Source organism: Haplochromis burtoni, unplaced genomic scaffold (genome assembly GCF_018398535.1).
Source record: "Haplochromis burtoni strain Fernald_Lab_line unplaced genomic scaffold, NCSU_Asbu1 Contig_42, whole genome shotgun sequence".
Lineage (NCBI taxonomy): Eukaryota > Metazoa > Chordata > Actinopteri > Cichliformes > Cichlidae > Haplochromis > Haplochromis burtoni.
The window spans coordinates 1,111,824-1,133,561 of record NW_024582403.1 but is presented as its reverse complement, the minus strand read 5'-3'; the positions used below and the strand labels follow the sequence as shown (position 1 = coordinate 1,133,561).

The following is a 21,738-nucleotide window of genomic DNA, read 5'->3' as shown; positions in this document are numbered from 1 at the left end:
AAAGTTAATGCAACACAAGCGCCCCAGTACATCTTACCTGTCTGTTTCCCCAGTTTTCTTATGAGACATTAGCCAGGAGTGGTTATGAATGGCTAAATCTGATGTATTAACATGAAATGAAAAACACTCCCTAAACTAGCTCATGTCTTTTGTGTGCGTACGTATTTGAGTATTTGAACTAGTGTTGTTTGAATTGAATCTGGTATACTTTTCTGTATTTTTTCTTGACTTCAGATCGTTCTTTAATGCCCCAGGCTCTGTATGACATCAAAGAGAGCACATATGTCTAATATGGAGCACAGGCACATGGCTTGGGCTGTGAGGAAAGAAGCCCCGCCCACCTTTAGTTCAAATCTCCTGTTTGTGGGAGGTAGCCAATGAGATATAAGAATGCTTAAATCGAGGGTCCAGTGTACGATAAATAAGGACCTTTATGAGCTCTGGTAGAGTCCAGTAATAAAAACATGGATCTGGAAACTAACATAATAGGTCCTCTTTAAAACATAAATATAGATATATAAATTTAAATTCACTGCTAATTCGCATGACTGACATAAACTGTAAGGTAGTGAAATAATCCAATTCCCTACCAATCGAGTCAATATTTTGATCATCAACAATAGACGTACTGATAGTGATGAACTTGAACTGGCTCTTATTTGTCTTAATTTCTTACATCATAGTTCTCTCCCAGCTTCTTCTGACTCTACATCCTAACTGTAGTATCTGTTTGTCTCTGAAGGTCTGCACTGGCTCGGTTTGTGTGAAGCACCGCCTGGAGAAGTGCGACTGTCCCGGAGACTCCATGAGGGAGAAATGCCACATGTGCTGCCAGAAGCCTGGTAACCACGGGAACATGTGTCCTCTGCTACAGAGGAATGTGTTTACATGCTGTGTCTCAACAACTCAGGCTGTGTTAATTAGTGCTGAGGTTACATTTCTAAATGATTGTGTTCTTTTAGACCAATCTGTGTTCACAAATCGTAGTTATTAAAGGTCAACTGTTTCTCAAACTCCGGTTTCCATTTCATATTGTCAAGTTTTGAGTAAGTGGCATATCTCTTTTATGATATACACACACAGGCTGGTATGCGGCTCAAGAAACTTGCTTTTGTAAAGTATAAACAGTATTTATACTCTCTCTCTCTATATGTGTGTGTGTAATGTTTCTGTAACTTGATTTGATTTCCTTTGTTTGTATTTCTTGCAGATCAGCCTGAGACTTGTGCAAGCACCACATCGTCTGTTCTGTCCGATCACTTCCACAAAAAAGTGTTGCCCCTGGTGGGTGGTGCGCCGTGCTCTGGAAACCGTGGATACTGCGACAAATTTCACGTATGCCGCATCCTCGATGCAGACGGCCCCATCGCGAGACTGAAGAACTCCTTTCTTCATTTGGATGACTTCGACGACGTGGGAGAGTGGATGAAGGTGGAATCTACATTAGTGCGATAACATCAGAATAAGATAAATATATTGATTGTCAGGTTTCGCTGCGTAGCAGGCACAGTTGGACCCAAGCTCAGGACCCAAAAAATTGCTTTATTTCTGAAGGTAATAGGGCAGAGTGGACACACCTGAGGAACACAGCTGAAAAGAATCCGACTGACGAGACAGGGGAAGCAAAACTGAACATGATACATAGGAGACCTTAGACTATTAAAATAAAACAGGAAGAAACACTGAGACTAAGACATGAGGGATAGCTGGGTCTAAATAAATACAAATCTGCCTACACCTCAAAAATGTATTTGATCTACACATGGCTATAAAACATGCAGCTTGTCTACTAGAAGCTCCTCTACTCTACTTGTTGAAGTATACTTGCTCATCTGTATGAGTCTGTGAACTTTAGGTTAAAAGCTCTTAGGTATAAGAAAAGGTGCTTGTGACAAAGATGGTTGCAGTAAGAAAGTACTTTTTGTGCTCAAATACAGAAGAAAAGTCCTCTTTCCTTCAGATTAGGTATGATCCAAAAAAGAGGTTTACGACTGACGGCCTGTAGATCCAAGTGATGAGCCCATCCCATTATTTGGCTGATATGCATTTGGCAGCTGGAGAACATTTGTTTTCTCTGTCGGGGCCATATGTTGTTCATATCTGGGTGTTCAGTGTTCAGTCTTAAAACAAAGTAGAGTCTTTTCTACAGTTTCTGGGTTGAAACGGTGTGGAAAGCACGTGCAGCTGGCCTTGAAGCATGTTTTCTTTCAGCCGGTGGATGCGTCAGAAGTGTTACTCAATCGGTAGAGTTACCCAAAAGATCAGCTACCATATGTGCTCCCTGTGTAACAAACAGGATGTTTAGCCATTGTGTTCATTTGAATAAAACAAGTAATTCAAAATAATATAGACCTTTTTTTTAATCCCTCTTGGTATCCTATTGGTCACTGGGAGAAACTGTGTATTTCCCAACCAGTAGGCGAGTAGTTGCAGGAGGTTGTTGGCTGTCACTGTGTGACATCAGTCACAAAATTCACAACCAGTGGAATACTCCCTTTTCCCTAGCAACTAGTGGTTGCTAGGTAGTCATCAGCCAGTATATAGGTTATTGTGACTGGGACCTAACCAGTATGAAACCACAAAGCATTATAGACTGAAACTTTTGAAAGAAGAAACTGCACATGTAGTGTTTTTGTATCTGCTTCATAAACAAAAAGAGACATGATTGCAAAAGAAAAGGTAGATTAATACTCAGTGATAACATGGTAATAGCACAGTAATAACATTATAATGGCCTGTAATGCTATTTAATTATAACATTATTACTAAATAATAGCTTTGTATCAGTGATGGGTTCTAGCTGAGTGATATTAGACTGATTTATGTAATGGGGGGGGGGGGGGTAATAACTGAGGGAATAATATGAAAGTGAACAATAATGAACAATAAGGCAAAATCAGTGAGGTAATATTTTTGGTAAAGATATGAAAACCTTTGAACAATAAAATTATTGTTTCTGCTCAACATTTTAAATTAAAGATTAAATTAAAGATTTTTATTCTAGTGATCTTAATCTTAATCTTAAACCAAACGACACCAATGCTTCCAGCTTATTCGAAATCATGTTTCTGTTTATTCTCCTCAGGCTCACTGGTGGGCCATCCTGCTGGCTATCCTGACGCTGTCTGGAGTCATGGGCTGCACAGTCTGCCTCTGCAGCATTAAACTGGACACACGTAACTTGGAGTGACTTTTTATCCCTGAAGACTCTTGAATAAACGTCCTTTACCTGAGATCTTCAGGTGCCACGTCGAGGAGGATTCATCAGCTTTGTTCAACTGCCCAAAAACTCAGCCATGTTCACCGATGTCTTTGTGTAACTCTTCACATTTAGGAAAGACGCAAGAGTCTCCTGTGATGTATGTGTTGTGGAAAATGTTGCTTCTTCTGCTGCCAAATGTGGATCAGTCAGCTGCCCCTCAGAAAGCTGAAGCACCGCTGCAATGTAAAGCCATCTGTCACTACAAAGCCTTAAATGCACGGAGCATGTTTAAGACACTAATTTCAGCTATGAGGAGCATCCAGCTTTCCATCTCAACCATAGCAACACCTGCAACTGAAGGGTCTGCGTGTACATAGAGTTTGACGGTACTTTCTTTCAGTAGATACTATTTTGCAAATCTTTGGGCAAATACTGTGTTTTACTCCGCTACATTTATCTTCAATCTTCTTAACAACCTACATAACAGTTTAGAATAAGATATAAAACAAACTTATCTACGAGGTCAAACCAGCAAGTTCCAACCTTTGTGGTCCTGTAAGGAACCAAAGTGTGGTTAAACTAAAGCTGACGCTGCAGTTTACGGTGTCCTTACTCAGCATATCTTTGGGGTCACCTTGACACATGTAGCCAAACACGTGTCACAACACCACAATTACAAGGACTTGCAGAAACAACACCGCTCGCTGGGCTCAATCCAGGACTGCTTGCACTTTTATATCAGAAACAGTTGTGAGTGTTTAAATTGTTAAAACTGTTTAGATCAAACACACTTTGATAATATTTTTTAACGGACCAAACAGCCTTGAGATGGTAAATAGGACCGATAATTATATTTTTTTATACTGAGCCAGCAAGGAAGAAAAGTTGAGCATTTCTCTTGACCTTTAAAAAAATGCAAGCTCAAGATGACCTCTCAGGCGACACACTGGTTTTATTAAAGAATTTATACAATACAGAGACGTATTTACAGCTATGTACAGTGATGTACAGTGATTACATGAACACACTTTTTATAGATCAAATTCACAGAGAGGTGAAAATATATAACTAGCAGCGCTCCATATAAGAGACTCCAGTATCTATATTATAGTATTTACATTTATTGTACAGGTGAGTTGTTTTCTCTTTCCCTGTTTTAAGTGCAAAATACCTTTTTTTTAAAGTCACAATCATTACAGTACAATACCTCTGAAGAACTGAGGTTCAAGTATTGCTTACTAACTGGAAATGCATAATTGAATGAGCATGAGCCAAAAAATAAAATCTTATCCACAGCAGACATTGCACTTTACAAAGACCACACATCACAAACATTAATAGAAGCTTTGCTTTCGAGCTCTTCTTTGAGGTGACAGCTTCAAAGTAACGTCTTCTTGCAGAAGTGAAGCAGTAAAACATGCAAAAGCATTAAAAATAATACCTTTTTCAGCTTTGAGTACTTCAGTATAAGTTCATACAGTAAGAACAACGGACGCCGAGTTGGAAGGCAACAATAAAAAGCCGAAAAGCTTCTGCTGCTTGTTTACAGTAAGGCACACTGATACAGGTCCCACAGTCACATACAGCGCTGAGAGTCACAGTGGTGAATGCTCGGTGACTCAGGTAACTTAGTACTTACTTAGGTAACACAAAAAGGTAACTAAACTGTAACCTACTGCTTAAAACACAAAAAATACATCTTTAATATTATTTTTCCTCATTTTCAGAGGTGTCACTCTATTATATTTCACAGTGCTTCCTTTATATGAAATATTATTATTGTACTACACATCAGGGCATTAGTACCTCTACAACCAAACTTTGTTGATCTGGCCAGTACGATTTACTAGTAGTACAACAATCATGAAAAAGTCATTAAATTACTTTTTTTTTTTTTAACAAAGTATGACATAGTATTCACATACATATTGTTTTAAACATTATACCTATTTGGATATATACAAGGTGATAAAGGCTTTCAGATATTTACTGGTGTATAAAAGTTACTAGTGTATAAATTATCTGCTAAGTGCTGAAATGGACAAAGGGGATGGTGGAGAGCGTCTTGTCTTCACGATCAGTGGTTCTCCAGAGTTACTCTACAGACAGAAGCAGCAAATGTATTGTTATTTATCAGCGTTAGCAGTAATGCAATGGTAAAGAGTAGAGTTAACACAGAGGCAAGCTCACCTTCTTAGAGTTCGCTTTCTGTTCGTCCTCCACGGATCCTTACATTTAACAAACGTGAGCTCCTGTGTCAGCTTCTGAGCGTCAGGATCTTTTATGCAGAACACCATCCTGTGGGAGAAATTCATGAAATACTGCTTAACTGTGCATGTTCAAGTAGCTCCGTGAGATTCTGCTTAAGCCTGTGCTTTAAGCTTGATATATTTTAGCCATAAATCCCAGTAATAGACACATTTCTATGAGGTCCATCATGGAAACTCCAACACTGGCATTTCAGGAAAACTCAAGGGAAGCCTCGAGTTTTTTTTCTTCTGGCAGACAGAAATTATTTGGTAACTACACCTTTAATGTTCTGCAACTCACTTTTGTTGCGTCTCGCCCGCTCTAATGCGGATTTTGTGAACCGCCACGTTAGCGCCATCTGAGCTGCCAGACCACCAAGAGGAAACCATCTTCAGCATGCTTGACGCAGACCAGCCGTTTGTCTCCTCCCATTTAAACTTCAGCATCAGCAGGTCACCGATGTCTTTCTCCGTCACCAGCAGGAACGAATGGGTCTTATTTGTGACAATTTTCTCCTTTCTGCCAGACACAGGCGGAAAGAAATGTTGATCTCCACGCATACACATAGCCAGCATGTTTTATTTAACTGAGGCTTGTAAAGTATGTGCCATAAAAGATGATAAAATGGCGATGAAAGCACGCTGTAAAGGCCCAGCAGTGAAATGTGTTTGTGTGTGGTTGCCTCTTTCTGTTTATGGTTTCTGTCTCGTGCTGTTTTCTTTGATTACTGTGCAAGTGTTAAAAACAACTCGTAACTTGAAAAATGCAAGTCACTGTGCAGTAATTCTTCTTTATAAGGGTTCAAACCCTCACTCACAGTTTAAGCTGCAGGTTTTCAGCTTCTCCTCTGGTTCCATACAGCGAGACAGTAAGCGAGGGCTCCATAGCTGAGCTATTCACCTTACTGGAGAAGTGGATCTTCAGCTGATAGTGGTAAACTGCAAAACAAAGCAACAATTTGCACCATTTAAGGACCTGAAAGCATGCGTGTAAATTAACGTAATAAAACTGCTCCAGATTTAATGGGTTTAAGTTTCAGCCGAAGCAACTAGAATCTCAAAAGTCACCAAACCCAGAAAGTATGAGATGTTTTTTAGATTATTCTTTGCTTTTTGTTTCTGCAAATATATCAGCTTTCATGTGATAACAGCGATGATATTAAAGAGCATGCCGCTGACCTCTGAAAGGCATGGAGGATCGTGTCTTGGTGTACATCTGAACGCTGCGAGGCTTGCGGACCTTGCTGATGTCGTAGCCCACCGTGTTGCAGCGGCTTTTCCGGCAGCTCAGGCACATCCCGCGGTCGAACATGTCGTTGCTGCCACATCTGTACGCCATGGCCGCTTCCTGCTCGTTCAGCAGGGAGTCGATGAAGAGGTGAACCGAACGCTCGTGTTCACACTTGACGGCGTCCGACACAGCTGAGGAGGAAAGAAATGGATGCAATTTATTATCTGCTGTAATTCTCTACATTGCATACACATTACTTTTCCATTCAGTAGCTGACCGTGCTCCGGGTAAATTTACTTATTTTTAATCTGACCTTTCCTCAGCCATGTTTGGGACCCTCTGTTTATTTTCACACTGGTGTGAATGACGTCATTGTGCAGCTGTCATTAACAATGTCCACTGCTAAGATATTAATGACAGCAGCAAGCAGTTACAAGCTTCTAAGCGGCACACTCTGTGTATAGGCACTTATGTGTTTCTAAAAAATGTGCTTAATTTTGTTTTATTGTGGCTGAACCTCTGATCTGATTGCTTCATAATAAAGTTCATTAACGCTTTAACTAACTTTACCTGTTTCTTACTCTCTTCGTAAAAGAATACAACAATCACTGTGCAGATACAGTAAAATCAGGGCTGCAGTCATTTTAGTTATTTTTACCAAATATTCCAAAGTTGGCGATCTTCTCCAGCGCTCCCCTGAGGTTGCAGCCCGGCTGGTAGCTGCCTCCGTTGGGGTAAATGTCCACGTGGCCGACGGGCTGCTGGATTCCGATGCTGAGACCCAAAGAGCCGCGTGTGAAGGTGTGAAGGACATCCACGAAGTGAGCATCATCTGGGGAGAGGCGCCTGTGGGCGTGTTCGCCCTCGAAGTCGGGACCAGCGGGATCCAAACCTTCAGACAGAGACGAGGAGGACCAACATTACACGACTTTATTGTTGTGGTAATAGCTTTAAAACAAACATCTGAAATCTTCTGTCTTGTTTACCGGTGATTCTTCCGACTTTATTGGTTGCATGGCTGCCAGCAAATCCGGCCACGTGGGCCCCGAGGCTGTAGCCAATCAGGTGAATGTTCTCAAGAGGCATGTTGGTGGTCTCCTTGAAAATCAAAAGTAATTAAGTTAAGCAGAGTGTAAGAAATACTCCACATTACCTTTGGGTTTAATTTCATTCGCTTTTTCTTTGTTACTCATATAAACACATCGTTTAAATACTTGAGGTTAAATAACACTAACTCATCGATATTTTAATGAAAGGGCATTTAATGAGACCTGTGAAATCAAGAGCTTAACTAACCTCGATCCAGTCGATGAACTGAGCGATCTCCTGCCCCACTGCTTTGGTTTTCTGAGCTGCGACCACATAGTGATTCTGAGCCGAGTTGAGCCAGTCCACCACGATGACGTTGGCCGTCTGCTCTCTCTCATACAGTGCCGATACCAGTTTAGGGATCCAGCTTTCAAACATACCACTCAGCTGTTGAAAAGACAAACAAACATCAATCCTGACAGGTGAAACTAGTGTACGCGTGTAATTTAAGCCACCTCCAGATCAACATGTCAGGAAATACTTTGGCTGGTTGTCAGTCAATATGATTTTTTTATTTTAGTGAGATGCTACCTCACCAGAATTTGGTGAAAGGTATTCCCGGTCTTTTATTCTCCTTTCGATTCAAAAGAAAACAAAGCTCTGGATATTTTGGAAAATAGGGGCAGGTTAAAACAAGCTGAAGCATCTCTGCTTACCGTCCAGCCATGGATTATGAGAAAGGTTTTGGAAGTGCCGTTGAAGGTGCAGGTTGCCAGGGAGTCGGGTTTTCCTGGAATGATGTAGCAGAGGTCATCATCGGGATGGGATGGCTTGCGGAGCGAGAATTTGGCAACAGTGGCATTGCTCTCAGCCTTGTGGTCAAAAAAGCCTTTCACAGGATCGAGGAAGTTACCTGACAGAGAAGATTATCCAGTTAGCTGGATGGTTTAAGAGGACATTATACTCTTAAAAAAATAAAGAAGGGGAAACAAATCCTCTGGCTTCCTGGTGTTTTGATCAGATATACAAATCTTATCTAATAGTCTGGCTGGAAAGTCTGAGAAGTCTGACCAGCTAGCTGAGTTGCTGGTGGCAATAAGGTCCGCCCCCAGGGCCCCTCAGAAAATGAGCTTCCACCTTAGAGGAGATCAAAGCTCAGGGGTTTAAGGGGTTCACTTGGTCAGGACTGAGCTCCACAGAGGCTCATAAGGGTTTCTCAGCTTTGTTCCTGCCACCTCACCGAATATAATCTGCCCAAGTTTCTGTGGTCCTGCTGGCACAGTCAGCTGACTGGGCTTTGTACTGATTTTCAAAGTGTGGGGAGGTGGACACCAGACTCTTGCAAACAATTACCAAATGAAAGGCTCCAACAGTTTGAGGATCATATTGTGAAAATAAATAGACATGATGACACCCGGATAAATCAGTTGGTTGGGATAATTTGACAGTCTGAAACATTTCAGTTTATTTCTCTAATTTCCAGCGTTAGCTTCAATTTCAGAGCGTCTCTTCCAGGGAATAGTAAGTGAGGAGAGTATCAGAGATGAGTTTAGTCATAGACACGTGACCTAAAGTATGTCCTATAGCGCGTTGATATCACCGGCAAGGTAGAAACTACTGTACACACACAAGCACTGCGCTTGGTTTTCACCAAGTTACAGTTACACGGGAATTTTTACCTCACGTACCTGCAGAACTACAAACATACAGACCTAAATGTGGATGAAGTAACTGACAACTCACCAAAAATAGAATCGGCGAGCTCTTCCTCCAAGGACGTCACATTTTGCACAGCTGCATTCAACACCACGAAGCACAGAAACCGCACTTTCCACGCTCTCATTTCTTTTGCACTTTATTCCTTTTGGAGAAAATATCTTTAAGGACGAAATCAGTCAATGAAACGCCGCAGCCCGGGAGTGTACGCAGTCCTGTAGTAAGGAATAAGCCCGCGCGTCCTGTTGCGCGCAGTGCGCTGATATCTGAACCACCTTGAACTGTCTGCGTCTTAAATAGCGCTTCTGAAGTTCTGACAAGCCATTGGCTGCTGGCCTCGGGCGGGGAATGGAAAGTAAATGTGTAAACTAGATCATTAAGCCTGCTTTATGAGGAGCGATAGCAACAGTGTTTGGCAGTGTAGCGACTCATTGAACCCCGAGAAAGCGCTATTTATTTTTTAAATGCATTCAGTGTATGTTTCTACCACACGACCACGGCCAGATCAGCAGGAGACACTGATTAGCATACATGTTTGCATTGTTGCAGTGCTTCCTGTGTGATTAACTAAATCTGTAAAGAAATGCACTTTCATATTTAAATAGTGTAACTAGGCTGAATTGTATACATACATGGCTTTAAACCGATTTTTATAAGTCAAAAGTTCCACATCATTCAGATCATTCATCGTCATGTTTGCAGGGCTCCACTACTCAGAAACAGTTCTTATTCAATATTATATTATTTTTTTTAAACTGGAAAGATAAGACTGAAACTTAACTGAGCAATCAGTGAGGTTCTTGCAGTAAAGTTGGCCGCCATTGCTTTAAAACTCTGACCTTTGACCTATTACATGTGATAGGTCAATACCTAACCTATTTACTTACCAAATAGGCTAGGTATTGCTGATACAAGTTTAAGATTATGGACACATATTCATGCAAGAGTAGCTGGCTTTACAGCTGCTGAGTTGTTGCCCAAAACGTCAGGACAAGACACTAAGAAAAACTGGGAAGGAGGCCGATGAAGTGATGGTTGAAGAGTCAGAAGCTTGTTAAAGTCAACTGCACCATTTCCAAGATACAAAAAAATTACTGGTGCAGTGACTGATATATACTATGTATGTTAGAGTGTGTAATAAATACAGTACATACCAAATTAATATAAGTTCGGATCTTTTTTTAAGTCCATTTTAATATAATTTTCTAAATAAATCCAAGTTCTTGATTCTGACTGCTAAACTGCTGCTACTTCACACTTTATTCACAAATCACTTGTGATCTGACTCAGACATGAGCACATATAAAATGATCATTTGTGAAATGGGACCCCCTAAAAGCTATTCCCATAAAAATGAGCGTTTGATGGAGCATCTAACTTGGAAAATGAGTAAAACCCTGCAAAATCAATAATAATACCCACTTTAAGCCTCACCTGGACTGGACACCAACAGTACAGTCTTGAGATTCCTGCCCAAGGGCTTCAACTCCCAGCGCACCTTGAGTCAGGTGATCTCAAGGTCTCAAAGTGGTTTCACCCAAAACTTGTAGTGCTAATGACACACGCCTTTTTTCACACCTGGGCTCATGTGATGATGCATATGATTAATAGTGGGTCAAGGACAACCACCTAAGGAACAACCCCGACTAGGGTTTAAAAACCTGGGACTCTCCACCCTTTGGTTTTAGAGGAGAAGCATTTTCAATGAGAGGTGAAATGTCTCCAAAACACTTAAAAGACAACTGTGACCTGGATGACCGAGAACCTACACAGAAATATTTTACACAATATCTTCATTTTTGCTCTGTTACATGAGGTGCAGGCCATACTGTGTAATAAAAGCTCCACTCCTCTCCTTCTTTTTGCACACACTCTCCAGATGTTGGTATTGCAACAAAACAGCTGGCTTCATTACTTTTTATTCTTCTTTGAATATGATTGGATTTTCCTTGAAAAACAGTGACTGCATTTGTTTTTCCACTCCTGCCTCTGCAGCCTTTTCAGGGGAAGCACTCGTCCCCTGGTGACTAAAGGGAAGTGAAGAACATGCCGGACCACAGCCAAGATTTGTTGGTTCCAGCTGAGATGAAAAATGGGCAAACAGTAAGTCCTCCTTAAAGTTTGGAGACAACAGAATGTCTTTAATTTTATGTACTTCCAAGTTTATTTCCCAAGCTGATTTCTAGGAACGGCACATGTTGCATACGAGAAAATCACACAAAAAAAGACAAACAGAGAAAAACTTTGTATTTTTTAGGCTTATAGAAGACAGCAACAGCTTTAAACCAAGCAAAAATATGAATAGTTAATTTGTTACCATTTATACATGCAGCGTTTTTCCTGAGCACTAGTTTCAGATTGGAGAGGGCAGCAGGAAAAATGGAAAAGTCATCTTTGTGGCTTCAACAACACTTGTTCACCAGCAACAGAAAGTCATGAGGGAAAGTTTCCACAGTGACCACAAGGACAAAAATGCTTTCCTGTACCTTGACCTTACACTTGCTCACACCAAGTTCTGTTACAACTCTTTAACCTTCTTTGTGTCCCAGAAAAGTAAATGAGCAATGATGTTAGTGATACTTTATGAATAATGTGAAATGGACTCTAAGAAACTCTTTGGCTGAAGGTTAGAAATCCTGTTATTCCCCAGTGACACTGCTAAAAGAAGAAAATACTGATTTCTACAGTCCCCTCACATTGGATCAGGCATTTTCAGAGTATCAGAATTATAGAAAATGAAACATTACAAACAAAGTCGGGGGAATTTTTGTTGTTTTGTTTGGAAGATTAGATCACGCCATGACCTGATCAACTTTAAAACTAAAACAGCCGTCAGCTGACATTCAGATTGTGCTTTGAGAGTTTAAACAACTAGAATATAAAAAAACATCCACATCTCATTTCATTATCCCGGTCCAAACTCCAAATGTTGCACAACAGCTTTCCTCTTTTTAGGAAAGTTTAGGTTTAGGTGAGCTGTGGGGCTGTGGGGGCACAGCAAACCCACATCTATTCAGGTTCAAGTGGATGTGTCTACACAGGGCATACAGCATTTTGGGCCTTTGGGACTACTACATGGTCCACAGTGTACTTACCCATAGAAAACCCACGTGGAGCCTCAAAGGGGAAAAAACTGCTGTGGGCCCTGCTTGGGCACACCCATTTGAGGGCCATGTGGGATAAGTGTGGGGCTGCCTGTGCACACAGCCCTACAATCTACCCATAGCTACTCACTGTTGGTCAACATGGGCATGTTTGCTGGCACATTATTTATAATGAGGAAACACCGTACAGGTGAATGTGAGTATTGTGGAAAAAATGAAACCAACAGAATATGTTGTTTTCATATTCTGTGAAAGTTCCCCAGATTGAGCCTCGGAGGAGACACACGTGAAGCCCCAGCACCGAAGTCCACAGTGTGGAGTGGGGCTGAGGTGTGCGTTACAGGTGTGCCTGCTGTGGACCCGTGCGGGAAAGCTGTTACTTTTAAGTAATATTGCAGTCTTTATACACAAGGGTAGTAAAAAAAGAGTGTTTACATAAACAATTCTTCTTTAGGGTAAATCATCATCTGTTGCCAGGCAACATCATCTGTTGCCTGGCACCTTATCCTTAATTTTACAGTACTGTGGTGAGCACTGATTTATGCACCTATATGGCTTGAGTCCTCCTAGCTATAGAGTGTACTTTTAATGAAAAGAGCAAAAGCAGTTTTAAGAACTGTATCAGTGGTCGAAACCGTTTTAGCGGCTGCTCAGGAAATGGTAACATGTGGGAAGCTGAAGGTATCATTTATTAAAATATCCGAGCACGCATTCTCAGTCAAACTAAACTGAAATTGTTTGAAAATGTACAAGCATGGCTCTCTCCACAAATACAATCAAGTACCAGGCCATAAAACTGCAAGTCAGCAAGTAGAGAGCATGAGTGTATCTCCAGCATTCTCAGGTGCTATACTTTTAATTTCTTATCAAAGTAAGCTACATTTAATTAAATTCATTTGTATAATCACAGGTAGCACTCAAAGTGGCCAGAATATTTTTCTAGCTCTTTTCACAGCAAGATATTTTTTTCCTTGTCTTCACTAACATTCACGATTTCAGTTTTATCATTTCATGAATGCCACACATGCAGAAGCTTTACTGGAATGAAAATGTAACTTTAGCTTCTTCTTCTGCCTCAGTTTCACCATCCTCTGTAATGCCATTCCCCTCTCACTACATCCACAAATCTTCTCTGGAGTCTTCCTCATTTCCTCCTGCCTGACAGCGCCATATTCAACATCCTTCATCCAGGATCTCCACCATTCCTTCTCTCCAATCCAATCCATCTCAGTTTTGCTGCTCTAACTTTGTCTTCACACGGCCCAACCTGAGTGGTCACTCTGATATACTTATTTCTCAACCCGTCCATCAGCACTGCAAACAAGAAGGGGCTCAGAGTCTCAGAGGTTAGATAGGGTGTCATCTTGGCGCCCTATCTAACCTTCTCCATCAAAACTCTGAAAGCAAACATTGCATCTGCGCTGCACTGCTCCTCACTAATCATCACCCTTCGTCTTAACCTAGCTTCAACAGCTCTTCCCCATATCTTCATGATGTGGCTCATCGGCATCGCCACAGATCTGCACATCACTCCTTGTCCTTGAGAACTGGTACCAGAACACATTTGCTGCATTATTTATATGTATGAGTGATGCTGATACATGTAGCCTTCATTATAAGGCTCTGTTCTTTTGATAGCAAGGGCTGTTGACCCCTACCTAACCAGCATCTGCACATGCTCAAAGTAGCGGTTCCATCAACAGCTAGAACTGGGACCAATTTGATCGATCCTTCCAAGGTCTCGCCCACAAAAACACAAACCGCTTGAATTGTAAAAAAATAGAGATGACAACGGGAGCCTGCCAAAATATATTACAGCTTTATATACAAATATATAAATGTACAATCAATAAATACAAGGTGAAGTAATCTTGAGATGTATTATGGCTGTCGTTTATGTCAGTCCATCACAAATCATAAAGGCTTGGGTGATTTTTTTGTAATGTTTGACCTTTTAGTATATGGCTATAATTGAGTGAAATGAGGTAAACTGTTTCAGGTGAGATGCTGTTGACCGAGAGGCGCACTTATCCTTTAAAATTTGATCAGTTTACCAAAACTAACAAAAATGCATATCCTTATTGGAGTGCAACCTCAATGACCTTAACATCTGAACTGCTTCGAGGGGCGGAGAGCCTTTTAAAGTGACCAGTGACACAATAACCAATAAAATCAAAGATCAAGCAAGACTTCAAAAGATCAGATATTACCATGTAGCTCATATTTGAAAAGATACTGATTAAGGTATTTACAAAGACCACTGTGATTCTCCATTCAGTAGATTGTAAATGCTTCTTTGGTCCCTGTTGATTGTTGGCAATTAGTGGTTAAGTAAAGACAAATGTTGGGCACAAAATAATCACTTTGGACATTTAAAAAACAAAAAACCAACAAAGATGTGCCAAAATTATGCCTATCACTCTGGATTATTTAAACATCAATAATAATCCAAGTTCACAAAGGCTCAGAAAACACATCGCTTCTGTCAAAGTATATCAAAGTCGGTATAAACAGTACATATAGGATACAAAAAGCAAAAATGATGATTACAAAGCAGTTCAGCTACTTAAAAATGTCAGCACATCATCAAGAAGAAACATGCTACAGCAGCGTGATTTCTAGCACTGTGGATGAGGTTAAGTTGGTTGCACGGGAAGTTCAGTAAATACAAGAGCAGGAGAAGAAGAAAAAAAACACAGCAAATCTCATATGTGTCCAGTTATTTGCGAAGGCTTTCCCAGCGTTGCTGTGTGCTGCCCATCTTTGGCTACGTGTGAAGGGACAGATGATACGCGCGGTGGGTGTTTGAGTGCAACTTCAAGCTTCCTGCTGCCCAAAAAGGCTGCCCTTCGTTTTAAGCTTGTGCGCCCTGGGAAGAAGAAGAGTAGAATGAGACATCTTGTCTTTGATAATGCAAAAACAAAGCTCGCAGGACCTAAAGAGTGCTATCTATAGGATTCAAATGTGATAATTGTTTTATTCTTGTTGCTCTTGTTTTCAGATTTCATCTCCTCCTGGCCTCCACACTTTCCTCTGTCATGCACATCCACAAACATCTTCGGGCCGTCCTCCTTTCATCTTGCCTGGTAACTCCTCCCCTCTTAATACATCCAGTAATTCTCCTCTTTGCATGTCTAAACCTGCTCAATCTCCCCTGAACTACCCAATGTCTCTTCCTAAAACTCTTTCTAATACATTTGTAACTGTTAATTAAAGTTTAATGATCTATTTCTGTGGTTCAGGTTTGATTTACTCATTTTTCCACTTCCTCCAATTTATCAGCTCAGGGGAAAATTGAGTTCTCTACATCTCTCTAACAAGATAAATCTACTTTTTACATTTAGGCAAACACTTAAAGATTTTATTTAAAGTAGAAAATGTTTCACTGTCTTTAACTTACAGTTTTTCTTTACGGCTCTGTTTGTCTTCCTTTGACTTGACAAAGACGGCGTTCTCTCCTCCCCGGGTGAGGTCAACAAACTCTCCGTCCTTTGCATTAAAGATCACCCTGAATACACACAGAGAAAAAAAAACATTATTAACATCCTAAATGATTATTTTTCCGTCACAAGACTGCAGTGCGTAAATGTCAGCAGGTCTGAACTTACTTGGACTGAGTCTCTCCACACTTGATGCGAAGTTTTCGGATGTTGAACTTGGTGCTGCCCCACCAGTTTGACCAGCTGATGTACGCATCCCGCTCCCAGCGCAGCTTCACGATCATCAGGTCTCCGATATCCGTGTCGGTGGTGATGAGGAAGGATTGAGTGGTGTTGCTGTTCAGGGCTGGTCTGCAAGGTTAAGACAAGAGAAGCTGCTCAGATTTGAAGGTTCTCTACACGGATTGTTAGATTTGTCTACCTTTTCTTGTAATCTACATGTGCACGTCTTTGCAAACTTGGTTTTAAAGTTATAAAAGTAAATATGTATGCTGTTTAATGTACTCACAGAACAAAAGGAATATCTTCCTTCTCTCCATTTGTTCCATACAGGGAAATCTTCATTGGCTGCTCCGTGAAGCTCTGCTTGTTCTGGCTGAAGAAATGTGCCTTCACCTGGTAGTGGAAAACTGTAAGAGGGGGGGATCCAGTTGTTAGAGATTAGCCCACTTCTCTTATTTGACTGCTCCAAGTTTGTTTATCACTAGAAAAGCTTATGTAACCTGGACCTTTCTCTATCTCAGTGTGACCTTTACAGACTGGCATTTAAAACACGGATTTGCGGTAAATCCTGGCTGGTTTCATTTGCAAAGCCACATAAATGACTAACAGCCAGATTCCCAGACACGGCTCAAGACGTGTACCAGATTAGAGGAAAAATTCAATAAAGATCTTTGTTGAAAAAAGTCACTGAGTGGCGAATGAGGCTTGATTCATGTTGGAGACCCTATGTATCTACAAAACATGCTAAGCTGTCAACACAAAGTTTCTAACAATAACACTGTTGGCTTGTGTCAATAAACTTTTCCATTGCTGGTGTCCACTGGTCTCACTTTTCCTTAACATCCCCTCCAGATAATGGAAACACCCATGACACCTTCTCGTAACCTTCTGAGTGCGTGATACTTTTTGTACACGTGTCGTTGCAGTAAGAGTCAGCAACACTACCAGTACTACCAGTAATTCCAGCTTCAGGAAACCACATGCACACTAAGAACACCACAGAACAGTAGCTCATAGACTGAGGATTACTTTAATAAAGTATGTGAATGGCTTAAATCATTATAATCCTCCATAAAGTACATAAAACCAGCTGGAATTTTCTTCAGCTGTTAAATGTTAAATTTAATCTCTTTTGCACTGCAGGGAGCATCCATTCATTCTGCTTTAATATCACTGACAGATACTCAAATCTTTTCACATGCACATCCTTTTTTCTGGTTTTTACCTTTGAAAGGCATCGTTCCACGAGTCTTGAGGTACATCGTTGTGCTGCGGGCCGTGCGGACTTTTTTCACGTTGTAGCCGATCTTGTTGCAGCGGTTCTTCCTGCAGCTGAGGCACATTCCCTTGTTGAAGGTGTCTTTGGAGTTGCATCGGAAGGCCACGCTCTGCTGCTCGATGTTCAGCAGAGAGTCGATGAACAGGTGGATGGAGCGCTCGTGGGAGCATTTGACAAGCTGGTCCATATCTGCGAAACAGAGAGCAAAGAACGTGTAAGGTTTCTGCACGTCGCCCAGGTAACGTCACGCAAACATGGAAAATTACTTCCTCGTGTTGGACTTTTACTGTTTTTTTAACACATGCTGACCCACAAGCCATTTCCCACTTAGTTCTGCTCTGCTCTGTTAAAGTACAACAGCTGAGGGGGCAGAACATCAAGAGGTACTTTAATCTCTGTCACAGTGCAAGTCTGTTATGACTGGAGGCAAACACGCTTTAACTGCGGCCCTGAAAGCTTTTATACAGTCAGTGTCTGTTGATGCCACGTAAACTTACAAGAACTGTTACAGACATTTGTTAAACCGATCGTTTATACAATTTAACCGATCACCATTATCTTCTGTTTTTGCTCATTATACTGAACATAAACACTCACTCTTGGTGTTGAAGAGCAAAGATTATGTGATGCTGCATGTGCTGTTATGAATCCAGGTTATATTTGTATTTGGCTGTGTGTTACCATCAGTAATCAAATCAAACCTAAACAAAGTGCTTCAAAGTGAATATTTGTAAAAGTGCAGTCAAGAGCAAAAAGCAAGGAGGGTTTGTATGACATACTTTGGAGGCCTTTGATTCCTTCTAATGCAATTCCCATCAAAGTGTTCTGGATGTCGCAGCCTGGCTGGAAGGTGCCTCCGTTGGGGTAAATATCTATGTGACCCACTGGTCTCTGGATGCCAATGCTGCGGTCCGGGGAGCCCCTGGTGTTGGTGTGCAGGACATCCACAAACTGGGCATCGCCTCGGGACAGTGTGCTCTGTTCATCCGCGTGCTCGAACGTGGGGCCGGCGGGATCCAGACCTGGAGAAAAAGAGGGATTTGCGTTTTTTTTACTGTGTCACAACAAAGAAAATATGGAGAGATTTGGATGTACTAGAAGAAAGCGATCACTTTTATAGATCGATTTACTAACAGAGCTGCACATTAAAGTATTTTGGCCTTTTACTGCACCTATGCAGAACCGCTGAAGCTCAAAACAATGTGAGGCAGTGAGTGTGGGTTCTTAATGGGCGCAGCTCTTAGATCACAGTAAACACACCATTATTCTTGGCAGGTCAGACAGATTTCAAAGCTGGAGCAACGTCATAGTGGCAAAAAAAACCTGGAGCCACTAGCTGGCAGGAGCTCAGTAGATGTAGATACACATGCATGCCCAGATTATGTTTCACTGGCATGCTGAGGTGCTTTTAAGAGCGGCACTGGAAAAAAATACTCATACATATGGTATGGTATGTTAACACACAGGCACTTACACTATATTTAGTATTTAATGGTATCTGAAAACAGGTCACAGTGCTTACAGCTAAAACACCTTACACAATCTTAACTGTAATGATGCAGTTGTGTGAGACTGTGCTGTCAGAGGGCAACACTGACCCATTGTGCTAATAAATCTATAATGTGAGCAGATAATAATCCATTTGATATCTTAATGCTCTTACCTGTGATCCGGCTGATTTTGTGGTTGGTAAGGTCTCCGGCAATTCCAGCAACATGCGCTCCCAGACTATAACCCAGCAGATGAACTCTGTCCCAGGGCAACTGCAGCTCGTTCTGAAAGGTAAGAAATGCGTCAGAAGAACATATTACTCTCCCGTAAAACAGTTTGCAGAGAATCCTGCAGACTTGCAAGAGGGATCGAAACTATCTGTAGGTTATAGCTTTTCCAAATGTTCATAGAATTTTGGAAATCCTCCAAAAAAGGGGATCATTTTATGTAATTTGGGGTTTGCCAAATCTTTGCAAGCTTCATGTAAACAAATTCTTCACGCCAGTTCCCCTTTTAGCCTTGTTCAAACCAAAGATGCGCTCCACTAAGCCTTGTTAGGAGACGCTGTTGTGAGCCACAAACGCGGTCATAAAATATTTTTATTGGCATTTAAAATCATAACCAGTAGGAAAACATATCCGCAGCAGCACCACGGGGTACAAAACATTACATCATGTAAAGCAACTTTCTCTGGCAGCACACTGACGACAAGTCAGCGCTGTGGTAATATGGGCGTCCAAAAAGAAAAAAAATGTGTTAAGTTAGTTGTCAACCGCTGCTTATCTGTGAAAGCACTCACTTGTATCCAGGTAACAAACTTGGCGACGTCACGACCCACTAGTTTGGTGTAGGCGGCAGAGGTCGGGTAGTGCTGGTTGGCTCGGGACAGCCAGTCCACCACAATCACATTAGCAGTGGGTACACGGTCATACAGAGCAGACACCAGCTTGGGCACCCAGCTCTCAAACATCCCTGTTACCTACAGGAACACACAAAGCTAGTGTGAGCTCAACTGCAGTATGGCATGATTTATTCTTGCCTTAGCCCTCGCTCTGTGTCCTGTTGTTGGAGAACAGCCAAAGCATCATCAGGTTCAAATTTTGCTGCCTGACTGGCCATAAATCACATTAAAACAGAAAATGCACGGACTTCCTATCATTCCTTTCCCAGCCTGTTTCCTCTTACAAGTGTAGCTTTGTATTAAGTTTACAATTCTGCCCCAAAAATAATAGTACAATTGGTAGGTTTGGTTTTTCAACATCAGAACAAAGTATTTCTGTCATTTGCAAAGAGCAAAACATGGCTGTCAAGTGTGCTCAGTGTGACATACCGTCCAGCCGTGTATCACAATGAAGGTCTGTGTTTCTGGATTAAAGTTGCACTCCTTGATGGTTTCCGGCCTCCCAGGTACTATGTAACACATGTCATCATCCGGGGTGTCTGCGGTGCGCAGGGAGAACTTGGACACGATGTCGGTGAAGTCGGTGAGCCATTCAGTGGTATTCAGCAGTTGATCAATGGTGACTGTGGTGTTTGCTGTTACAACACACACAAACAAGCAGTGCTGGATTGTTATGATATGACAGAAAAGCGGGTGTCTGTTGACAGGTGAGACAAAGACACTTTTTTACGCTGTTATTAAGTTTCAGTTAAATGCAGCTTTTCAATAATGACGGAAAACTCTTCAAAACAATACGGTGACATAGTTTTTTTAAATTAAGTGAATCAGCATCATTCTTACGCCTCGGACTGCTGATGCATAAAGCATTGTGAGCGGTGGAGCAGTAGGAGTGTAAAGCGTGGCGGTGTCGCCCCCTTTTGTCTCCTGGATTCCCACCAGCACAAGTTTTGAAAGTTTCGTGAAAAAATGAAGAATGTGGATTTTCCGGAAATAAAACTGGATCTTGTAAAGTAAACAATAATAACTTTTTCCCTATGAGACAGACTATGAAACTGAATTTGCGCGGTAACTTAATTAAATATGAGCATCGTGTTTTTCTACTCTAATATTTTTCATGTTTTATAATAAAACTGCGAAAATAAATGTGCGAATATTTTTTGCTTTTAGTTTTTCCTGTGTTGATGCCTTCTGCTTTACTCTTTCCTCGGACAAAAGCCTCTTGGCCGCAGTCACACATGGAGCTAAAGACCTAAACTCCGTCCGCTTATTACCAGGTTATTACCGGTCAACACGGTGCAGCGCGCATTAATTAACCTGCATCCATTTATTTAAAGAGAGCAGCATCGGGGTAATATGATAATAATAATTTAAAATAAATAAAAAGTATCTCAGCCACTTACCAAAAGCGGTGGTGTTGGATTCAAGGTCTGAAGAAAAAGTTGCAAAGATTTTTCCCAAAATTATCCAAGCAGTTAAAAAGCAGATATTTTGTTTTCCCATCTTATTGATGTGTTTCTTCGAAATGCTGCTGGATGCTGGTGGAGCAGTTGTAGATCCAGTTGTTGTTGGAGAGGTCAGAAAGTGGTGTGAAGCTGGAGCTGAGGAGTGAAGTTGCTTATGGTCTGTCACAGTTGCCGCTACAGGTCATCTTTATTGGTGGCTTATTTGAATATTCAAGTACGATTGGCTGGAGGTTCGAGGGCGGAGACTGATGTTTACCCCAGCTCTGAGTGAGCGAGGAGAAGGAGAACAGATCATCCACATCCCTTTACAGAGTGTTTTATTTACGCGGTGATAACAGGGTTAGGTATGAATTACCATTCAAGACAATGGATTTTTAGGAAAACACCAGAGTTTCCTCACACTTCAGCCAA

General features: G+C 41.3%; 3 protein-coding genes across 3 annotated transcripts in view; 1 reads left to right on the top strand and 2 right to left on the bottom strand.

Moving 5' to 3' along the window:
• The window catches only part of si:ch1073-396h14.1 (disintegrin and metalloproteinase domain-containing protein 10), a 33,790-nt gene extending 29,771 nt beyond the window's left edge, over nucleotides 1–4,019 (top strand). The window contains exons 13-15 of the mRNA XM_005920789.3: nucleotides 743–842; nucleotides 1,211–1,431; nucleotides 3,086–4,019. Of these exons, the coding sequence (XP_005920851.1) occupies nucleotides 743–842; nucleotides 1,211–1,431; nucleotides 3,086–3,190 (426 nt within the window). The 3' untranslated portion in view covers nucleotides 3,191–4,019. The remainder of the gene's footprint in view (nucleotides 1–742; nucleotides 843–1,210; nucleotides 1,432–3,085) is intronic.
• Nucleotides 4,020–4,134: 115 nt separating this feature from the next.
• Nucleotides 4,135–9,712, bottom strand: LOC102302104 (lipoprotein lipase). Its single transcript, XM_005920788.3, has 10 exons — nucleotides 9,455–9,712; nucleotides 8,428–8,624; nucleotides 7,979–8,158; nucleotides 7,669–7,780; nucleotides 7,341–7,574; nucleotides 6,631–6,873; nucleotides 6,270–6,390; nucleotides 5,753–5,971; nucleotides 5,393–5,500; nucleotides 4,135–5,301 (listed from the first exon to the last, which is right to left on the bottom strand). Exons 1-10 carry the CDS (start codon nucleotides 9,552–9,554, stop codon nucleotides 5,280–5,282), a joined length of 1,536 nt encoding a protein of 511 aa, XP_005920850.1. The 5' UTR covers nucleotides 9,555–9,712; the 3' UTR covers nucleotides 4,135–5,279.
• Nucleotides 9,713–14,328: 4,616 nt separating this feature from the next.
• lpl (lipoprotein lipase) lies at nucleotides 14,329–21,510 on the bottom strand. Its single transcript, XM_005920790.1, has 10 exons — nucleotides 21,265–21,510; nucleotides 20,294–20,499; nucleotides 19,763–19,942; nucleotides 19,136–19,247; nucleotides 18,252–18,494; nucleotides 17,419–17,661; nucleotides 16,480–16,600; nucleotides 16,140–16,322; nucleotides 15,932–16,039; nucleotides 14,329–15,400 (listed from the first exon to the last, which is right to left on the bottom strand). The coding sequence occupies exons 1-10, from the start codon at nucleotides 21,362–21,364 to the stop codon at nucleotides 15,349–15,351; spliced, it is 1,548 nt and encodes a 515-aa protein (XP_005920852.1). The 5' UTR covers nucleotides 21,365–21,510; the 3' UTR covers nucleotides 14,329–15,348.
• Nucleotides 21,511–21,738: the final 228 nt, after the last annotated feature.

What these genes read in the sequence shown, in the direction of transcription:
- LOC102302104 (XM_005920788.3), bottom strand. Translation starts at nt 9,554, where the DNA reads ATGAGAGCGTGGAAAGTGCGGTTTCTGTGCTTCGTGGTGTTGAATGCA. An exon ending in TCATAATCCATGGCTGGACG is followed by an intron (nt 8,159 to 8,427) that starts GTAAGCAGAGAT and finishes TCTTTTCAACAG; the next exon opens with CTGAGTGGTATGTTTGAAAG. An exon ending in AGAAAGCGAACTCTAAGAAG is followed by an intron (nt 5,302 to 5,392) that starts GTGAGCTTGCCT and finishes TTCTGTCTGTAG; the next exon opens with AGTAACTCTGGAGAACCACT.
- lpl (XM_005920790.1), bottom strand. Translation starts at nt 21,364, where the DNA reads ATGGGAAAACAAAATATCTGCTTTTTAACTGCTTGGATAATTTTGGGA. An exon ending in TTGTGATACACGGCTGGACG is followed by an intron (nt 19,943 to 20,293) that starts GTATGTCACACT and finishes GTGTTCCTGTAG; the next exon opens with GTAACAGGGATGTTTGAGAG. An exon ending in CAGAGCCGTAAAGAAAAACT is followed by an intron (nt 15,401 to 15,931) that starts GTAAGTTAAAGA and finishes TCTTCTTCCCAG; the next exon opens with GGCGCACAAGCTTAAAACGA.